General features: G+C 45.5%; 1 protein-coding gene across 17 annotated transcripts in view; it reads right to left on the bottom strand.

Annotated features, from left to right (window-relative positions):
• The window catches only part of NIPBL (NIPBL cohesin loading factor), a 1,341,000-nt gene that overhangs the window by 503,651 nt on the left and 817,664 nt on the right, over positions 1-19,685 (bottom strand). For all 17 annotated transcript variants that reach the window (XM_069221119.1, XM_069221174.1, XM_069221201.1 and 14 more), the window contains one exon: positions 97-240. In XM_069221119.1, the coding sequence (XP_069077220.1) occupies positions 97-240 (144 nt within the window). The remainder of the gene's footprint in view (positions 1-96; positions 241-19,685) is intronic.

The raw sequence follows: 19,685 nt of genomic DNA, 5'->3' as shown, positions 1-19,685 counted from the left end.
ACTTTTAAATGTCAATACATCGGTACAGTGAAAGAAAGACAGACTTATGTGCTAGTAAGGAATGGTAACGGATTACATAAAGGACAGAATAATTACCTGCTTTAAAATTCTCTCTATTGAACCTTGATCCATTTTACTTGAGACTGCATCTTTCCTCAGTCGCGCCGCTACAGTTCCAAGATAATCTAGGGAGGCCACTCTCAAAGCCATCTCAGTTGACTTGTTACTGAATTGATGAACCTTCAAATAATAAAAACATTGACGTATAGTTCACTTCAACAAACTTATAGCCCAACAAATAAACAGAAATCATACATTAACACACTTTACCATAAACTCATAACTTATCACACGAAGGAAGAAGTTACTTAACTACAATGATAGTTGTGCTTCTTCTTTCAATTACAGATGTATATGTTGTTCATATTTCCACTCTCTAAAGGTTTAGTTCAGAACAACCTCTTATTTTTAAGTTAAATTAAAATCTAGGTATCCACAACAGACCTATTGTGAATAACTATGGCCAACGAGAAATTCGAAATACCCAACACTGCAAATGCAATCTACACATTATATTTTTCCTTCTGTAGAAGGAGGTAGCCTAATGTTTGAGCACCAATACGGGGAGGCAGATGACGTGAATTTAGAACAAGCCTCAAAACAACCATTTCTTTGCAGCATGAATAAATGTAGAGATGTTACTGCAATGCCCTCAGGTTGAGTATGTAGATGGACTAATACCAAATAAAGTTTAGTATATTTGGCCAAGTTAATTCTGATGGAGATTACTTCCCCTCTGTAGATTATCTTGAAAGATTTAAGTTAAAGGACAGTGTAGGAAGCTGGCCTGGTGAGCACCTATGGTGTTATCACCTTATACCAGGTCCAGGTATACCCTGTTAGTGAGTTGCAGTGAGAGTCTAAGAGGCCAGGGCTCTCTAGAGGTAGCTGTGGATGAGCAGCCAAGACTTATCTAGGAGACATCACAAGGGGAACACAAATACCAAAATACTATATAGGCAATACCCCAACTGGAGCCAAGTAAAGGCACTATTATATACACATTATGAGTCCGTGATTCACATAAAAGGCAATAGAAAACAGTGAAAACAATAGTAAGTACTGAAGGCCCCCTCGGGACCAAACCATATACAAATAGTGGAATGAGAGAGTCGGGTCCCTACCCAAGGAAGTGGAATCAGTAGATGGGAGCTGGAAGAACTAGGTAAGTGCCAGAGTGCCCCCCCCCCCACCCCCACAAAGACCAGGAGAATAGAGGTAAGTACCTGGTTCTCCCCAAACCGACCAAAAGGACTTCAGAAGAGGATTTTGCAAGACTGCAAAAAAATACAAAGGTGGATCCTGGTAGAGGAATACCTGCAAAGGAAGGGGACCATGTTGCAGTTTCGGTGGTGGCAGGAGCCACTACCCACTCGTCTATGGATGCAGGACCAGGTCGATGGTGGACAAAGTCAGCAGTGCAGCAATGTAGCAGATGAGTTCCTGGAGTGATGCAGTTGTCGTCCCATGCCTGAAGAAAGATTGCAGTCGCTTGGTGGTGTGGAAAACCCCATAACAAGCCTTAGCAAAGGGAAATGTTGTGAAAGAAGACATGTAGATCTTCCTGGGACCAGCAAGGTCCAGGGGGGCTCAACCCACAGAGGGGAGTCCTGGGTGGCCCTCAGAAGTGAGGAGGCAGCCCCTACAGGCGACCCACAGGCAGCAAGCACAGGAGTCGCAGTGAGGCCCACGCACACCCTGAAAGGACTACCACGTGGCAGTAGCAGCACAGACGGCTGTGCTTCGCAGGGGAAAGTGCTGAGGCTACACGGAGCCTTGGACGAAGAGCCAACAAGCATTGGTAGATGCAAGCGCTGCGGTGCATAAGGGTACTGTCCTGCAAGGAGAGGCAAGAACTTTGTCTCTCAAGTCAGAGAGCTGGTAGAGAGAACCAAGTAGACCACGCCAGACCACCACTTGTGATGTAGGATCCACGGAGATCTGGGGGAGACAGGATCCACACAGTTGCAGTTGGTGCCTGCGGACACAAAGGAGTGACTCCAAGGGAGATTTCCTTCTTTCTTCTTGTGCAGGCTGAAGACTCGTCACCCTCAGAGAATACACAGTCAGGCGTTTCTGAACAACCAACTGTGCCTGGTTGTTCAGAAACTTCTATCCCACTTAAGCCATCTAGTGTACTGGAAGAGTTATGTTTTAATACTCCTCGTCAGGAAATGAGGTTAGTTCCCGCTATGAGGGGAAACTGCCTATGAGATTCAGTGGATTGAGAGGCATGGTGAGCAAAAGAACAATGGATTAAACCCAGATCTGTGACTTGGGGTGAGTGTTTGAAAAGTTTCAACACTCTGTCCATCATCCTTTTGTGTTGCTAAAGTTGCCCTAAGTGGGAAGGGTATGCCCAGATGCCGATCCCTTGCTCACTGTGCCACTGGATTCAAGCTAGCATGGCTGATGAAGGGTGATACTCTGAAACCAGTCTCAGGATGCTTGTTTCCAGTCCAGGGAGGACCTGGACAGGCAGTTTGGGCTGGACTGTTCCTATGGGGAAGCGGATCAAGAGTGATTTGCATATGGCTGGGTCTAAACTGGGGTGGCATGGTGAGCTAAAGTACGATGGATTAAACCCAGACCTGTGACTGGGGGATGAGTGTTTTCAAAGTTTCAACACTCCGTCCATCATCCTTTTGTGTTGCTATGAGATTCATAATGGCATAAATAAGGTGTATGAAGATGGGGGCCACAGGAGCAGGGAGGTCTGTGGTTATGAGTGTCTAAGGGCTGAAGTAGGATGCAGGGGTTATCAAGAAGTGAGACTGGATTAAGTGTTGCCCTCTTTAGATTCCACCCGTGAGAAATGCTCACACAGCATAAATTAATGGCAAACAGAGCGGTTAATGGGGAGGAACCCCCCTCCCCCCCCTTTTCCCCCAAAGAGGGGAGAGGAGTATTCTAACTGAAGTTGGGTAGTGGACATTTTGAATGGGGCTTGAAATAATGTAAAGCTCCTGGTGTTGCAGAGGGGTAAACTAGTATCCTGGAAAATGGCCAGCCTAGGTCAATCCAATTCAAACCTGAACTTTGAGGCACCTTATGCTATTAACCATATGTCTGAAAGAAACATGGGTTATTTTCAATTTGAGAATTTCGTTTTTTCCTTTGTGGCAGAACCCCCTGTAAAAGGCTGAGCAAGCAGAGGAACTGTAATTTTACTCCAAGTAACTTCAACTGGAATCCAAAGGTATTTGTACATTCCTCAAATTTGTGCCCTTGCCTAAACATAGCAATGTTCAAAGACAGAGGAAGGCTGTCATCGTCTTGCTTGTAAATGTTTACATCCCCCATGGACAGTCAAAGGATTCTTTAGTTCATTCTATGCTCTCGTTTGTTCGTAATATTAGTGATTTGGAGGAATGTCCCCTGATTATAATCGTAGGGGACATTAACACCAAAATATCTACCTCCGCTTGGAGCTCCAGATGCGACGTGATCCATAATAAGACGTGACGGGAGACCGGCAGCAGACGTATCATGGTCTTCGGACTCCCTGTTCAACTCATGATATACCATACATACCTGTTCTACATTCATGATTACTGGAATCTCATAATACAAGCAATACCTCCCACTTGCGAAAGCCTTGAAAAAGTCCAGTGTGACGAAACACGTGTCGGCTGTTTTCTTTCAACTACAAAAAACTGTATTGGCCTAGAAATCACTTGGTTGTTTTCGCACAACTACGAAAAATTGTATTCGGCCTGAAAATCATTTACCCAGTATACTTCATTGGATCAGATCACCAACTCTCCTTTTACAAGTACCAAGGAATAAATGGCTTATACTGTGACTGAGATGTGCCGTGGTTTTTTGTTCTTCATTAATGTGTAAATCAGTTGGTACCTTCGGAATAAATTTCGGGTTTGTCCGTAGGATGACCGTGTCGTCTGTAAATTCAATGAAAGGCTCTTGGATGGTAAAGGCTTGAAACTTGCTTACTCTGCGAGCAGATGTCAATGCTAATAAAAGCGCTACCCTCTAGGTAAGATACTTAATGTCTGATTTATGAATATGTTTGAATGGCTCCTTCATCAACTGAGTTAGGACTGTATTCAGTTGCCAAGATGGAGGCGGTCGTTTGGCTGAAGGAAAGGATCAGAATAAGCCCTTCATAAACTGCTTTAATAGCAGATGAGACCAGAGGGACGGTCCTTTGGATAGTCGTCTATATCTGGAAATAGCAGCTAAGTGGACCTTAATGGGAGCAGGGAGCATGGGCAAGACCAGACCTCGCCAGGTGGAGAAGGTACGGTAAAACTTGTTCTGGAGCAGATGTAAGCGGATAAATGTTATTCGCAGTACACCATAAACAAAACCGCTTCCATTTCAAGGTATACATCTTATTGGTGCTATCTGCCCGTGCTTTAGCTAAAACTGTTTGACAGTCCATAGGAATATTTAGATGGCTGAATTCATTGAACTCAGGAGCCATGCACATAACCTGAGATGCTTGGGATCCGGATGCCTCACTTGGCCCTGGCTGATGGTGAGCAGGTCCAGAATGGGTGCTAACCTGATGGGAGGACACGAGGATAGCAACAGAAACTCTGTGTACCAAAGTGGACGTGGCCAAGCTGGAGCAATTAGAATTATTTGGCAGGGCTCTGATTTGATCTTGCTGATGACCCGAGGAAGAAGGGGTATCGGAGGATAAATCCCTGACCATGCTATCGAAAGGGCATTTCCCCACTACCCTGGTTGGGGATGCCAGCTTGCATAAAACCGGCATTTCGCGTTCTGAGACATCTCAAAGAGGTCCAGGTTTCGGTGTCCCCCACCTGTGGAAGACTGCATCCAGCATTGTGTGATTCAGCTCCCACTCGTGTGAAGATGTGCTTAGCCTGCTTAGTGAGTCTGCTGTGGTGTTGCCGACTCCCGGGAGATGTTCCACCCGTATCTGCATTGAATTTTGAATGCACCAGGTCCAGATGAGCTGAGCATCTGTGGAAAGTAAGCGAAACCGAGTTCCACCTTGCTTGTTTATGTAGTGCATGGTGGTCGTATTGTCCGTCCGTATCAGCACCGATGAACCTTGGATTCTCGGTAGAAAAGCTTGTAGTGCAAGGTACACAGCTCTGAGTTCGAGGAGGTTGATGTGCAGCGTCGCATGAGAATTGGGCCATCTGCCGCTAACTTGCAGATCTTGAAGACATGCTCCCCACCCCTCCATCGAAGCATCCGTCGTGATGGTGAACGGAGGGATTTGATTCAGGAACTCCAGACCTACTGAAATGTTTGCAGGCGTTGATCACCACTGGAGAGAGTGGACCATCCTTGGTGTTATGTGAATGATGTCCCCGAAGGACCCTGGCGCCTGCTTCCACTGTTTGTCGAGCTCTTCCTGAAGAGGGCGCATCCGAAGACAGTCCGGAACTAGGCTGATACAGGAGGACATCATCCCCAGTAATGATTGGAACCTCTGAATTGAAAGATTTTACTTAGAACTGAGTCTGCCAAGGTCAAAAGCTTGAGTTGACGTTCTTCTGCAGGAAAGGCTTTTACAAGAGTTACATCCAATATAGCACCCAGAAACACTATCCTTCTGGTAGGTTGAAGCTGTGACTTGTCTCTGTTGAGAGTGAGACCTAGTTGTTGCTTTTGATGGTACTGGGGTCTGGATGACTGATACTGGGAGTAGGCTGGATAACGAAAAGACTGGTAGCCACCTCGAAAAGAGGAGTGGCTTCTACCCCTGGATCCCCAAAAGTGAGTACGCTTGTACTGTAGGGATCCCAACGACCTGGCAGTATCCGTATCAGCCTTGATCGCCTGAAGGGCATTGTCAAAATGCTTGCTGAACAGGTCTTGGCCATCGTACCGGAGATCCAGAATCTTTGTTTGGACATCCGACCTGAAATTAGTGACTTTGAGCCATCCCTGGCGCCTGAACTGGCCAGAAGCCTAAATCCCATGGCTGCAATGTCTAGGGCGTAGTCAATTACTTCTGCAGATGTTCGTTGATCCTCCATAATGATCTTTTTAGCATCCGACTTGTTGGTATCTGAAAGATCCTCTACAGAGTGGGAGATGTCAGACCACAGCTGTCTGTCGTATCTGCCCAGTAGTGCCAATGAATTTGCTGCACGGACCACAATTGCCGACATAGAAGAGAACCTCTTACCAATATTGTCCTGGCGCCTTCCGTCCTTATCAGGAGGGGCCGATAAAGGCGCTGAAGGGTCCTTGAAGCATCTCTGGGCAGCCTGGGAAACCACAGAGTCTGGTTTTGGGTGACCCACTAGGCACGCAGGAGTGTCTTCTGTTGCCTTATACTGCTTGTCCAGCTTTGGCAACACCGCTGGCACTGTCGCCGGGTTTTTCATAATCTTCAGCCCCTGACTCCAGACCTGGTCAATGATAGGATAGTCCTAACGGATTTTCTGTGTGGCTCTTTAAAATCATACAGAAAACAGTCCTGCTGCGTAGATGGCAACTGCAGCTCAAACCTCATTGCAGCATTCTCTAAGAGGTTATGGAATGAGCCAATATCCTCAAGAGGAGATTAGACTGCTAATGGCTCCGGTGAAGGGGGTGCCAGGAGCACATACTCATTCCATTCGTCCTGGTCGGCGAGAACCTCTCCTTCCTCTGCTGCTTCATCAGAAGAGGCCTGAACCTGAGGACTCTGCAGAGCCTGAAGAGGAACTTGTGGCGTCGTAGGACAAACTGGCAGAGGTGCCGGAGTAGCTGAAGCGGAAACTGCTGGCATGGGATCTTTCCCCAGCTGAGGGTAGAAGCGTTCTCTGTAGTCCGCCAGCAATGCCTGGAGTTCAGACACCAGACCGGAGGGCAAAGATACTGTTCCCTGCTGTTGTGGTACTGGGTCATAGTACTGTTGGCCATAATATGAATCGTCGTACGAGTACTCCGGGCACTTCACGTGTAGCTATGAAGGACTTCTAGCTACTCCAAACATTGAATGTTGATCTGAGCCCTCAGCATCATCATCTAAAAACCTAGATGGCAAGAGTCTTGAAACTTTGCTCCGTGACGTAACAGATGGTGTTAAACGAGCTTTATAGAGCTTTTTAAGCAGAGTATGTTGTGCAGGTTGACCCAAAAGTAACGTAGATGGTCTGTCTTTTCATTGGAAGCAATCCTGGTGTTGAAGACAAGAAACCACTTGTCAAGGGGGGCGTCGACAATACCGTCGTCGTTGGAAACATTATCGCCGACGACAGTTGGACCGTCGACAAGAGCATAGTCGACGGAATCATCGTCGACAGGGGCATCGCCGACTGGAGTGTCGCCGCCGGGAGAAGTGTCGACGAGATGGGGTGCACCGTCGACGAGGATGATACTGTCGTCGACTAAGACCCTGCAGCCGCTGCCGTAGACGAAGAGATGGTTACCACCATCGTCGACGGTGTTGAGCTAGGCTTCTTAAATCTGTGAAGCACTTTAGGAGGAGTGGCCGGCTCTGACGCAGTTTTCTTTGCTTTTTTGAGGGATTCTGTAACCAGTTTCTTCTTCTGTGGAGAGTCATGCTTTGATGTCTTTTGCACCATTGTCCTAGGTGGCTCTTTCCCCTCAGAACTTTGTTTTCTTTTAAGAGGTGTTTAGGGGAAGAAATAGATGAAGAGGCAATGTACTCATCAGAGGCAGAGTGTCCAGTCTTACCTCTTTGCAGCCACAACAGAAGGCGATCCTCTCTGACCTTCAGGGTCTTAGAAGAAATTTTCCTGCAGATTTTGAAGCCCTTAGTCTTGTGGCTGGGGTACAGGCAGTAAATACACTCCTCATGTGGATCCTCCACATATAATCTCTTTTATAAACATGAGGCACAGGATCTGAAAAGGCCTTTCTTTGGTGTGTCTGACATGGTAGCCAGTTTGAATCACCAGAGTAGTTAGAAACATCCAAAAGCTGTAGAAACATGTCTTCTGACAGAAAATGTTGAGCAGAGCTCAAAGGAGACTCCTCAGCACAACGTGCAGTGGAAAATCTGGGGGAAGGCAGCTCCTTACAGGAGGTTCTAGGAGGTGAGACAATCTGATTGGTTCAAGTTTGAGTCTAACAACTATGACGGGTTATTGTATTGAGGCCTACTTCATGTATTGTGTGTATACATCTTCAGGCCTGGTTTTATATTCCACCGGGGACTCCCATCTAGACGACGGGGAAGTATTCAAGCATGTGAATCTATGAAAGTTCCAATACTGGCGTAATATGTAATTGCATACTTGCACATAGTAGGGTTGAACACTTCAAAGGAACTCTATGATGGAATGGATGGGAAAAAAGCTATTTACAAATGGAGTTATTTGAGTTTTGTTTTTATTTTGGAAATGTTTTCTCTTGATTGTATATTGCACTATTTGATGAAGTATCATGGTTGTATTGGGATACTCAAACCCAAAGCTTTACTCTGATGTAGCCACTGTGGAACCAAGGATCCTCACGAAAATAAGTGTTAACGCAAAAAATAGTTTATGTTCACCATCAAAGAGAGAAGGGTACATTTAGGGAACTGGGTTCTTTGTGGCAGTAACCCCTCCCACCCCCTGCACACACTGTCTGGTATTTGATGCAACTTTCACTGAAGTGCACTGGGTCCCTACCAACCAGGCCCTCGGTGCCAGTGTTCTTTCCCCCAAGAATGTACAATTGTTTTCCCAAATGGCAAATCCTTTAGGCCCCTGCTAGTCCCTAGTAAAATGGTACCTGTGGTACTTAAGGCCTGAGGTGCTAAAGAGGGTCCCTATGGGCTGCAGCATGAATTTTGCCACCCTAAAGGGACCCCTCACCAAGTACAACAGACTACCATTGCAGGTTGTGTGTCTTGGTGCAGACCAAAATGAAAACACATGTTACACATCCCTGTGTGCCATGACCCCAACACTTCATGCAACATATGTAAGGCGCCCCTACAGCAGGTCTGACAGCCCTAAGGCAGGGTGCATTATACATAGGGTGACCAGACGTTCCAGATTTCCCCGGACAGTCCCGGTTTTCAGAGGACTGTTCCTGGTGTCCCGCCGCTTCTCTTAATTAAAAAAAAATGTCAGATTATAAAAAGTGAGAATTACTACACAGTGGTTGATGCTAAAATATCGCACATCTGAGACGAAAAGCAACAAAGTTCCTATAGAAAACGTAGAGTCATGAGGAGGGTGCCAACCTGGTATAAATACCCAACCACCATGGGTATCGAAATGCACAGAACACAGAAGGAATATCAAAATGCCTCCTATGTTACGTGTTGTAAATACAAAGTGAGGACAAGACAAAACCAGGGCACTCTGAGTAATAAGTCCACGATGAAGAAAGTTGCAGATTTCTTTATTTCCTTATGTTGAGAAATATCTAATCAATGTTCAGAGATAGCCACTTCCTCATGTTTGAAAAAAATCACGTCAATGTTCAGAGACAGCCAACACGTGTTTCGTCCACACAGACTTTTTGAAGGCTGAAACAAGGGAAAGATGGAATCTCTTACAAATTACAAAACTACCAACCGGTAGGTATAAAATACGTCAAAAAGCAAACTGATTGGTTGACAGTAGAACAAAGGAAACTATTTTCCATAAAGTATATAGCCATTAAGAGTGACGAGAAATCTGAAAAAGAGAAACTCCCATGCTGGAAAGTGTTTAAAAATTGGTCGTGGATAACCACCTAAAGATGCCGGTGAAAAGTAGAAAAGAAAAGTGGAAAAGATCAATACACTGGTTGGTGAGAGTATAAAGATCACCATGTGACTATTAAGTACAACCAAGGTGAAATTTCCCAGGAGTGAATCTAGATTAACACGGACGCCGAAAAAGCGCTCTACAAAAAAGCTTCAGAATTCCCCGCACCACCATGAATAGAAACTTGGTGTTCGGAAAGGCCATCTGCTAGGGTCCCCAAAAGATGATCCCCCAAGTATAGTCACATGAAGGACAGAAGCCCGTAGGATGTGTACGATATACTGTATGATCCCTGCTGGAGATTATTTTGTGCAGAATAAGAAAAAAGAGACTGACTCAGTCATACCATAAAGATAGTTGAAAACAAGAGTGTCCAGAGATGTCCCTTATTGCGCAGGAAAGTAACAGTCCTTGAAGGTGTAAGGACTGCATAAATCAAAGGCATTCGAAATTTAAGGGATGGTACGTGTTAGGGTCCTGATAAGCCCACAAATATAGGGCAGAAAAACAATGAAGACAAAAAGCAAGTGAAAAGAGCCCGCCATAGACCAGGCGTAGAAAGAGGCTATCAAACTAAAACAAAGGAAATGTCTAACCAATAAGGACAATCTTAAAATTACAAAATTAAGAAATATGCTACAAGTAATCGCGTGTGGCCCGGGCAAAACACTATACCAGTGTGTATAAAGACCATGTCTATTAAAGTTAAACAAAATAACAAGTACAAAAATCAAAAACATGACTACGATTAAGCGCAATGGATGAAAAACAATCTCCATCGAAGGTATCTATACCCGTAATTAATAGTTCTCCGAGAAAGGGAAAATTGTTGTCATTAATCTTAATGAGTAACGGAAAACTAATGCGTAAAAACGGGACTAAGGAAGGACTACAAAACTAAAAATACACACGGAGTACTAAAAATTAAGAGAAGTATCCCCTAAAATTAAGTATGCGCCTATATGTCTTGAACGAGCCTCTGAACATTGATGTGATTTTTTTCAAACATGAGGAAATGGCTGTCTCTGAACATTGATTTGATATTTCTCAACATAAGGAAATAAAGAAATCTGCAACTTTCATTATCGTGGACTTATTACTTGGACACAAAGTTTCACAGGTAGCCATCTTTGTGATGGCAAACCTAGGAATTCCGGGACAGGGTTATGCCCACTTCATACAGGAAGTGGTCATACAGGAGGCGTGGTGACCCCAAGTCTCCTACCCTACACACTCCTAATGCCCCATAATTCAGAATTTAGGGGCGCCACTGGCACCAGGGAGGCAGATGCTAACGTCCTAAGACCAAGGACACCAAAGAGATGCAACAGCAAAAGTGGAGAAAAAAATAGCTGGCCTGGTACCAACCCTGCTGGCCTCTGTGCATCCCTCATCGAAATGTGCTCCAAGGTTGACTCCCCCTGCAGCTGTGACACCAGAAACCGAGGAGGACTGCCTGCCTTTGAAAAAGACTGAAGACCTACTGTGAACAGCAGACCTGTTCCTCAGCAAACTCCAAATGAAGGGACTCTGAAGCCTGTGGAAACACCAAAGCCAGACACCTGAATTCATCACTGCACCAATCATCTCTGACCAGAGTTGAAGTGGGCTACCAGTGGCAACAAGGTTCCCCAGCCCTCCAGAGTTCAACTCCATCGTGGTTTCACCCCTCCTGAACTCCCTGGCAATGTTTGCAGCCTCTGCATGCAGCCCCCTCTACTGCAACCGCTCTGGTAAAGAAAAGCCAATGCCTAAGGACACTGACCTGAGAAGAGGACCAATGGTGCCTATCTCCGCCCGAGCATCATGAGGCCTGAGCTCCACTGTTGGTTCATGCCGACTGGCCTCAGCCTGTAGTCTCTTTTCGCAGTGACCGATCTCCACTGAAACGCATTGGGCACCCAACTCAATTTTGCACTCTGCACCTGGCGCCACAGAGTGTACTGTTATCGTTGCCCACTAGTCACCTTAACTCCTGGAGATTGGGCTTATAGGTCACTGTACTCTACCTGTTTGCAAAACTTGTTCTGTCTCTCAGAGGATAACAATGCAAAACTCAAATTGCACTGTTCACTTTTTAAAGAGAAAATTATTCCTATTTAAAAACCTACTTACCTGAATGATTTTTCTCTGATGAAAACACATATGGAAAATGTCACTTACCCAGTGTACATCTGTTCGTGGCATTAGTCGCTGCAGATTCACATGCTGTGCACATCCCGCCATCTGGTGTTGGGCTCGGAGTGTTACAAGTTGTTTTTCTTCGAAGAAGTCTTTTCGAGTCACGAGATCGAGGGACTCCTCCCATTTTGGCTCCATTGCGCATGGGCGTCGACTCCATCTTAGATTGTTTTCCCCGCAGAGGGTGAGGTAGGAGTTGTGTATTATAGTAATAGTGCTCATGCAATGGAGTGAATATGTATGTACATAATGTAATTTAAAGTGATATATTTACAAATTTACAAATGTTCAAGATCAACTTCTAAACGGCTACAGGCTCCCGGGGAGGCAGGTGGGCGCATGGGAATCTGCAGCGACTAATGCCACGAACAGATGTACACTGGGTAAGTGACATTTTCCGTTCGATGGCATGTGTAGCTGCAGATACACATGCTCTGCATAGACTAGTAAGCAGTTATCTCCCCAAAAGCAGTGGTTCAGCCTGTAGGAGTTGAAGTTGTTTGAAACAATGTTCGTAGTACTGCTTGGCCTACTGTGGCTTGTTGTACCGTTAACACATCTACACAGTAGTGTTTGGTAAATGTATGAGGCGTAGACCATGTGGCTGCCTTACATATTTCTGTCATTGGAATATTTCCTAGAAAGGCCATGGTAGCACCTTTCTTTCTAGTGGAGTGTGCCTTTGGTGTAATAGGCAGTTCTCTTTTTGCTTTAAGATAACAAGTTTGAATGCACTTAACTATCCATCTAGCAATGCCCTGTTTAGAAATTGGATTTCCTGTATGGGGTTTTTGGAAGGCAATAAATAATTGTTTTGTCTTTCGAATTAGTTTTGTTCTGTCAATGTAGTACATCAACGCTCTTTTGATGTCTAATGTATGTAGTGCTCTTTCAGCTACAGAATCTGGCTGTGGAAAGAACACTGGAAGTTCTACTGTTTGATTTAAGTGGAACGGTGATATGACTTTTGGTAAAAATTTAGGATTTGTTCGTAGAACTACTTTATGCTTGTGTATTTGAATAAATGGTTCTTGTATGGTAAATGCTTGAATCTCACTTACTCTTCTTAAAGATGTGATGGCAATTAAAAATGCAACTGTCCATGTTAAGTATTGCATTTCACAAAAGTGCATGGGCTCAAAAGGTGGACCCATAAGTCGTGTTAAGACAATGTTGAGGTTCCATGAAGGAACTGGTGGTGTTCTTGGTGGTATAATTCTCTTTAGACCTTCCATAAATGCTTTTAAGACTGGTATCCTAAATAGAGATGTTGAGTGCGTAATTTGCAGGTAAGCTGAAATTGCTGTAAGATGTATTTTAATGGAAGAAAAAGCTAGCTTTGATTTTTGCAAATGTAGTAAGTATCCTACGATGTCTTTGGCAGATGCGTGTAAGGGTTGAATTTGATTATTATGGCAGTAATAAACAAATCTTTTCCACTTATTTGCATAGCAATGTCTAGTGGTAGGTTTCCTAGCTTGTTTTATGACCTCCATACATTCATGTGTAAGGTCTAAGTGTCCGAACTCTAGGACTTCAGGAGCCAGATTGCTAGATTCAGCGATGCTGGATTTGGGTGTCTGATCTGTTGTTTGTGTTGCGTTAACAGATCTGGTATGTTTGGTAGTTTGACATGAGGCACTACTGAGAGGTCTAGTAGTGTTGTGTACCAAGGTTGTCTTGCCCATGTTAGGGCTATTAGAATGAGTTTGAGTTTGTTTTGACTCAACTTGTTTACTAGATATGGAAGGAGTGGGAGACGGGGAAAAGCGTAAGCAAATATCCCTGACCAACTCATCCATAACGCATTGCCCTGAGACTGATCTTGTGGGTACCTGGATGCGAAGTTTTGGCATTTTGCGTTTTCCTTTGTTGCAAATAGATCTATTTGTGGTGTTCCCCAACTCTGGAAGTAAGTATTCAGTATTTGGGGGTGAATCTCCCATTCGTGGATCTGTTAGTGATCCCGAGAGAGATTGTCTGCTAACTGATTCTGAATTCCTGGAATAAATTGTGCTATTAGGCGAATGTGGTTGTGAATCGCCCAATGCCATATTCTCTGTGCCAGGAGACAACTGTGTTGAGTGTGTCCCTCCCTGTTTGTTTAGGTAATACATCGTTGTCATGTTGTCTGTTTTGACAAGAATGTGTTTGTGGCTTATTATGGGTTGAAATGCTTTCAGCGCTAGAAATACTGCCAATAGTTCTAAGTGATTTATGTGAAACTGTTTTTGGTGAGTGTCCCATTGTCCTTGGATGCTGTATTGATTGAGGTGTGCTCCCCACCCTATCATGGAGGCATCTGTCGTTATTACATATTGTGGCACTGGGTCTTGGAAAGGCCGCCCTTGGTTTAAATTTATACTGTTCCACCATTGAAGCGAGGTGTATGTTTGGCGGTCTACCAACACCAGATCTAGAAGTTGACCCTGTGTCTGTGACCACTGTGATGCTAGGCACTGTTGTAAGGGTCGCATGTGCAATCTTGCGTTTGGGACAATGGCTATGCATGAGGACATCATGCCTAGGAGTTTCATCACCATTTTGACTTGTATTTTTTGTTTTGGATACATGGCCTGTATTACATTGTGAAATGCCTGAACCCTTTGTGGACTTGGAGTGGCAATCCCTTTTGCTGTGTTGATTGTCGCCCCTAAGTATTGCTGTGTTTGACACGGCAGAAGGTGTGACTTTGTGTAGTTGATTGAGAAACCTAGTTTGTGGAGGGTTTCTATGACATACTTTATGTGTTGTGAACACCTTTTTAGCGTGTTGGTTTTGATTAACCAATCGTCTAGGTACGGGAACACATGTATTTGCTGCCTTCTGATATGTGCAGCTACTACTGCCAGGCACTTTGTAAAAACTCTTGGCGCAGTTGTTATTCCGAATGGCAACACCTTGAATTGGTAATGTATCCCTTGGAATACAAACCTTAAGTACTTTCTGTGTGAAGGATGTATCGGTATATGGAAATATGCATCCTTTAGGTCTAGTGTTGTCATGTAGTCTTGTTGTTTGAGTAATGGGATTACATCTTGTAATGTCACCATGTGAAAGTGATCTGATTTGATGTAGGTATTTAATGTTCGGAGATCTAATATAGGTCTCAGACTCTTGTCTTTTTTGGGTATGAGAAAGTACAGAGAGTAAGCTCCTGTTTCTTTCTGGTGTTTTGGTACTAATTCTATTGCTTCTTTTAGTAGCAATGCTTGAACTTCTAGTCCTAGAAGATCTATATGTTGTTTTGACATATTGTGTGTTTTCGGTGGGACGTTCGGAGGGAATTTGAGAAATTCTATGCAATAACCATGCTGGATAATTGCCAGTACCCAAGTGTCTGTTATCTCCTCCCAATGTTTGTAAAATTGGCTTAGTCTCCCCCCCACAAGTGTTGTGTTGGGGATGTGTGACTTGGAAGTCACTGCTTGTTTTGAGGGGTTTTGGGACTTTGGAACTTCCCTCTATTTTTTGGGAATTGTCCCCCTCTATATTGCCCCCGAAAACTTCCCCGCTGATATTGGCTTTGATAAGTGGGCCTTGCTTGTGAGGTTGTGGCCTCTGTAGGTTGACCTCGAAACCCTCCCCTAAATTGTGTTTTGCGAAATGTGCCTCTGCTTTGTGGGGAGTAGAGTGCGCCCATGGCTTTTGCGGTATCAGTATCTTTTTTGAGTTTTTCAATAGCAGTGTCGACTTCCGGCCCAAACAACTGCTTTTCATTAAAGGGCATATTCAGCATGGCTTGTTGTATTTCCGGCTTGAATCCTGACGTACGCAACCATGCGTGTCTCCTTATCGTTATTGCAGTGTTTACTGTCCTTGCAGCCGTATCTGCTGCGTCCATTGATGACCGTATCTGATTATTGGAGATACTTTGTCCTTCTTCTACCACTTGTGCCCTTTTCTGGAACTCTTTGGGTAAGTGTTCTATGAAATGCTGCATTTCGTCCCAATGAGCTCTATCGTATCTTGCCAAAAGTGCTTGTGAATTGGCAATACGCCATTGGTTTGCTGCTTGTGCTGCAACTCTTTTACCCGCAGCATCGAATTTGCGACTCTCCTTGTCTGGAGGTGGTGCATCTCCCGAGGTATGAGAGTTTGCTCTCTTGCGAGCTGCACCAACAACCACAGAATCTGGTGTTAATTGCTGCGTAATATAAACAGGGTCTGTTGGTGGTGGCTTGTACTTCTTTTCCCCCCTTGGAGTTATGGCTCTGCCTTTTACAGGATCCTGAAATATTTGTTTGGAATGTTTTAGCATTCCCGGGAGCATAGGTAAGCTTTGGTATTGGCTAAGAGTGGAGGAGAGTGTATTAAACAAAAAGTCATCCTCAATTGGTTCTGAATGCAAGGTGACGTTATGAAACACAGCTGCCCTTGTGACCACCTGCGTGTAGGATGTACTGTCTTCAGGTGGCGACGGCCTCGTAGGTTAACAGTCTGGGCTGTTATCTGATACAGGAGCATCATAAAGGTCCCATGCATCAGGATCATCTTGACTCATTGCAGTATGAGTCGGGGATTGCATCAGTGGTGGAGTGGCTACCGGTGATGTGTGCATTGATGGTGGTGGCGATGGTGGTGGAGTTGTTTGTCTTGCCACCTTTGCCTGTGGCAGCTTGTCCTTTTCTTGAAAGGCAAGTCTTCTTTTCATCTTAATTGGGGGAAGAGTTCTTATCTTCCCTGTGTGTTTTTGAATGTGGAGCCTTCTTTGAGTGTAGTCTGGCTCAACAGATTCAAGTTCCTCTCCGAACTTATGTCCTTGCATCTGGGAGGACAATCCCTGTTCCTCCGTGTAGGAACCGGTTTTCGGTTCCGACGCTGGATGTTTCGGAATCGAAATCTTTTCGGTCGCCTTTTTGGGCTCCGACGAAACCTTTTTTATTTTCGGCGTCGTGGTGTCTCGGTGCCGAACCATTTCGGTGCCACTGTCTCGATGCCGAATCTGTTCGGAGCCGCTGTCTCGGGCCCGAGATTGCTGTGTGGCGGTATCTCGACCGGAGTCGGATGACTTCGCCACATGCATGCCCTTTTTCGGTGCCGATGACCGGTCACCTATTTTTCGTGTTAAGCCATGGCCTGTTGGCGGTGGCGTTCCCTGGGCTTTTGTTGTCTTCTCGTGAGTTTTATGTTTCGACGTCTTACTCACGGTTTTCGGCGTTTCTTCGTGATCGAGCTCGTCCGATTCATGGATGGAGAAGGTTTCTTCTTTCTCCTTGAAACGCCCTTGTCCTGTCGGCGCCGACGCCATCTGCAGTCTTCTTGCTCTTCGGTCTCTTAATGTCTTCCTTGACCGAAACGCTCGACAGGCTTCACAGGTATCCTCCTTGTGCTCTGGAGACAGACACAAGTTACAGACCAGATGGTGATCTGTATATGGATACTTGTTATGACATTTTGGGCAGAAGCGGAATGGGGTCAGTTCCATCAGCCTTGAAGAGACACGTGGCCGGGCCGACCAGGCCTCGACGGGGGGGGGGATCACCGGACGCAAACAATACCGACGATTTTTCCGAGATTCTAACTAACTTTCCGACCCGAAACACGGAGCGAAAAGGAACACGTCCGAACCCGATGGCGGAACAAAAACAATCTAAGATGGAGTCGACGCCCATGCGCAATGGAGCCGAAATGGGAGGAGTCCCTCGATCTCGTGACTCGAAAAGACATCTTCGAAGAAAAACAACTTGTAACACTCCGAGCCCAACACCAGATGGCGGGATGTGCACAGCATGTGTATCTGCAGCTACACATGCCATCGAACATAAAGATACTTGCTATCTTTATAAATTGGTGTGGATATTCCTTGAGTCTTCTTTTTCATTTATTGACTATTGTGTATTTATGGATGCTTTGCACTTCACTGTGTTAAGCCTAAGGCTGCTTAAGGCTGCTTGACCACACTACCGCTAAATAGAGCGCTTTGGTATTACATAGCCTGTTCACTCACTGGGGAACCCCAGGCCCTTTGCATGGTATTAACATACCACATAAAGGGCCAGCTTCCTACATGCACCTTGTGAATAGATACTTGTTGGAAAGCTGGCTCGCTATATGGTGGACTATTGTGCAGAGTCCAGTGGATTCCCAATTGGTTTGCAGAGGCAAAAGTAGATAGGACTAATGGTCTATTTCAGTGGTACTGTGGCCAAGCAGGTAGGCTTATCAGTGGGTAGTGCTAAGCATTTGATGTACTCAGAGGCAATAAATGACACACTCAATGAATAAATCAGAGACCAATTTAGGAAAATAACACTTCTATTTATATATACTTTAAACCCAAGAACTTTGGTATAAAGTAAGTACGTTTTCAAGCATAAATACTTCTTTAGGTTCAAAAACCGACAGTGCAATTTCAGAGTTCTTTAATATTAACCTATGGAAGGAAAACAGTCCGCAAACAAGTAACACACTGGCTCAATCTTGTAGACTTAAGTACTAGACAAGGGTCAGGACCACACCAATCCAACGGGGCAGAGAGGAGGGGCTATTGAGGCAACCAATAGGTAGGTCACAAACATGGGGTCAGGGACATAGGTGCACCTTTGGTCCTCTTCTCCAAGGCCCAGGGGCGACAGAGGGAGGGGTGTCCTTTGGCACTGAGTTTCCTAGACCAGGAACACACAGGGTTGGGGGGGTCCAGTGGTCTGAGGCTGCAGGTATCAGGGAATCTAGGAGGGGTGAAGCCACAGTGGACTCTAGCTCAGTAGAGCTGGGGGAAGCCATTGACACCAAGGGTTCACTTCAGGTCGGGCCAGCGGCGACAGGTTCAGTGGATGCTCCAAGTATCAGGTTTCTCTCACCACAGACTGCAGGTTAGGGGGCTTGGCTGCAGGCGACTTCAGGGAGTCTGGGGTGATGAAATCATGACAGGTGCGGACTCTGGACAGTTGGTGGATCTTGCTGGCACCAGAGGTCAACTCCTACTTAGGTCGGTGACTGCCGGAGCAGTTGTGTCTTTAGGTGCTAGGTCTTTGCAGTTCCGGAGGCTGCAGTCTCATTTCCTTGGAGTTGCTTGAAGAGCAGGCCCGTTGCTCACAGGAGACTTGAGTTTAAAAAAAGAAAAAAAAAAAATTATGGCAAGGCAGTCCTTCAAGGTGTCTGGAGGTTCAGCTGCAGGTCGAGGCGTCTTTTGGTGCAGTCCGTTAAGGAGTGCAGACAGGCCAGTGGGGTTGGTACCAGGTCAGCTACTCCTCTTCTGCAATTTCATCTCTTCTTTGTCCTTTTCTTTGGTCATCAGGATTGGAGTTCAAGGGTTCGGGTGCCACTTAAATATTCAATTTCTGGGCGTTACAGGGAGTGGAAGGAGGTAACCAATGGGATGACCATCTTTAGGGTGACTACACCCTTTCTATAACCACTTCCACTGGGAAGTGGGCATAACCTAACCCTAGTGGCCTAATTCCTTCTAAACAAAGATGGAGGAATTTAACTAGTCCATCTTAGGGGTGGGACTGGCATGAAGTGGGCACACATCCTAACCTGCCTAATTTTCATGCCTGATCTGCCAACAAAAATGGGGTCAGGTCAGGGGGCCGGAGAGAGAGAGAGAGAGAGGGGGTTCGGGGCAGGAAGGGTTCAGAGACGGGGTGGGGGTTGACCATCCCTGCCACCTGGAGAGACCTGGGACGCATTACAAAGGCAGCTAGCCTTTTGAAGCTTCCTGCCCTGGAATGTCCATCCTGACTGGGTGAGGTGTTAACACCCCCGCCCATTGCAGGCTTTTGGCTCTGGCCCTTGAGTTCGCAGGATTTTACCTTTGGGGGTCAGAAACATGGGTAAAGACGCTGAATTGGT

The sequence above is a fragment of the Pleurodeles waltl genome, chromosome 1_1, assembly GCF_031143425.1.
Source record: "Pleurodeles waltl isolate 20211129_DDA chromosome 1_1, aPleWal1.hap1.20221129, whole genome shotgun sequence".
Classification (NCBI taxonomy): domain Eukaryota; kingdom Metazoa; phylum Chordata; class Amphibia; order Caudata; family Salamandridae; genus Pleurodeles; species Pleurodeles waltl.
The sequence above is the reverse complement of the archived record's forward strand: the minus strand, read 5'-3'. Positions and strand labels throughout refer to the sequence as shown.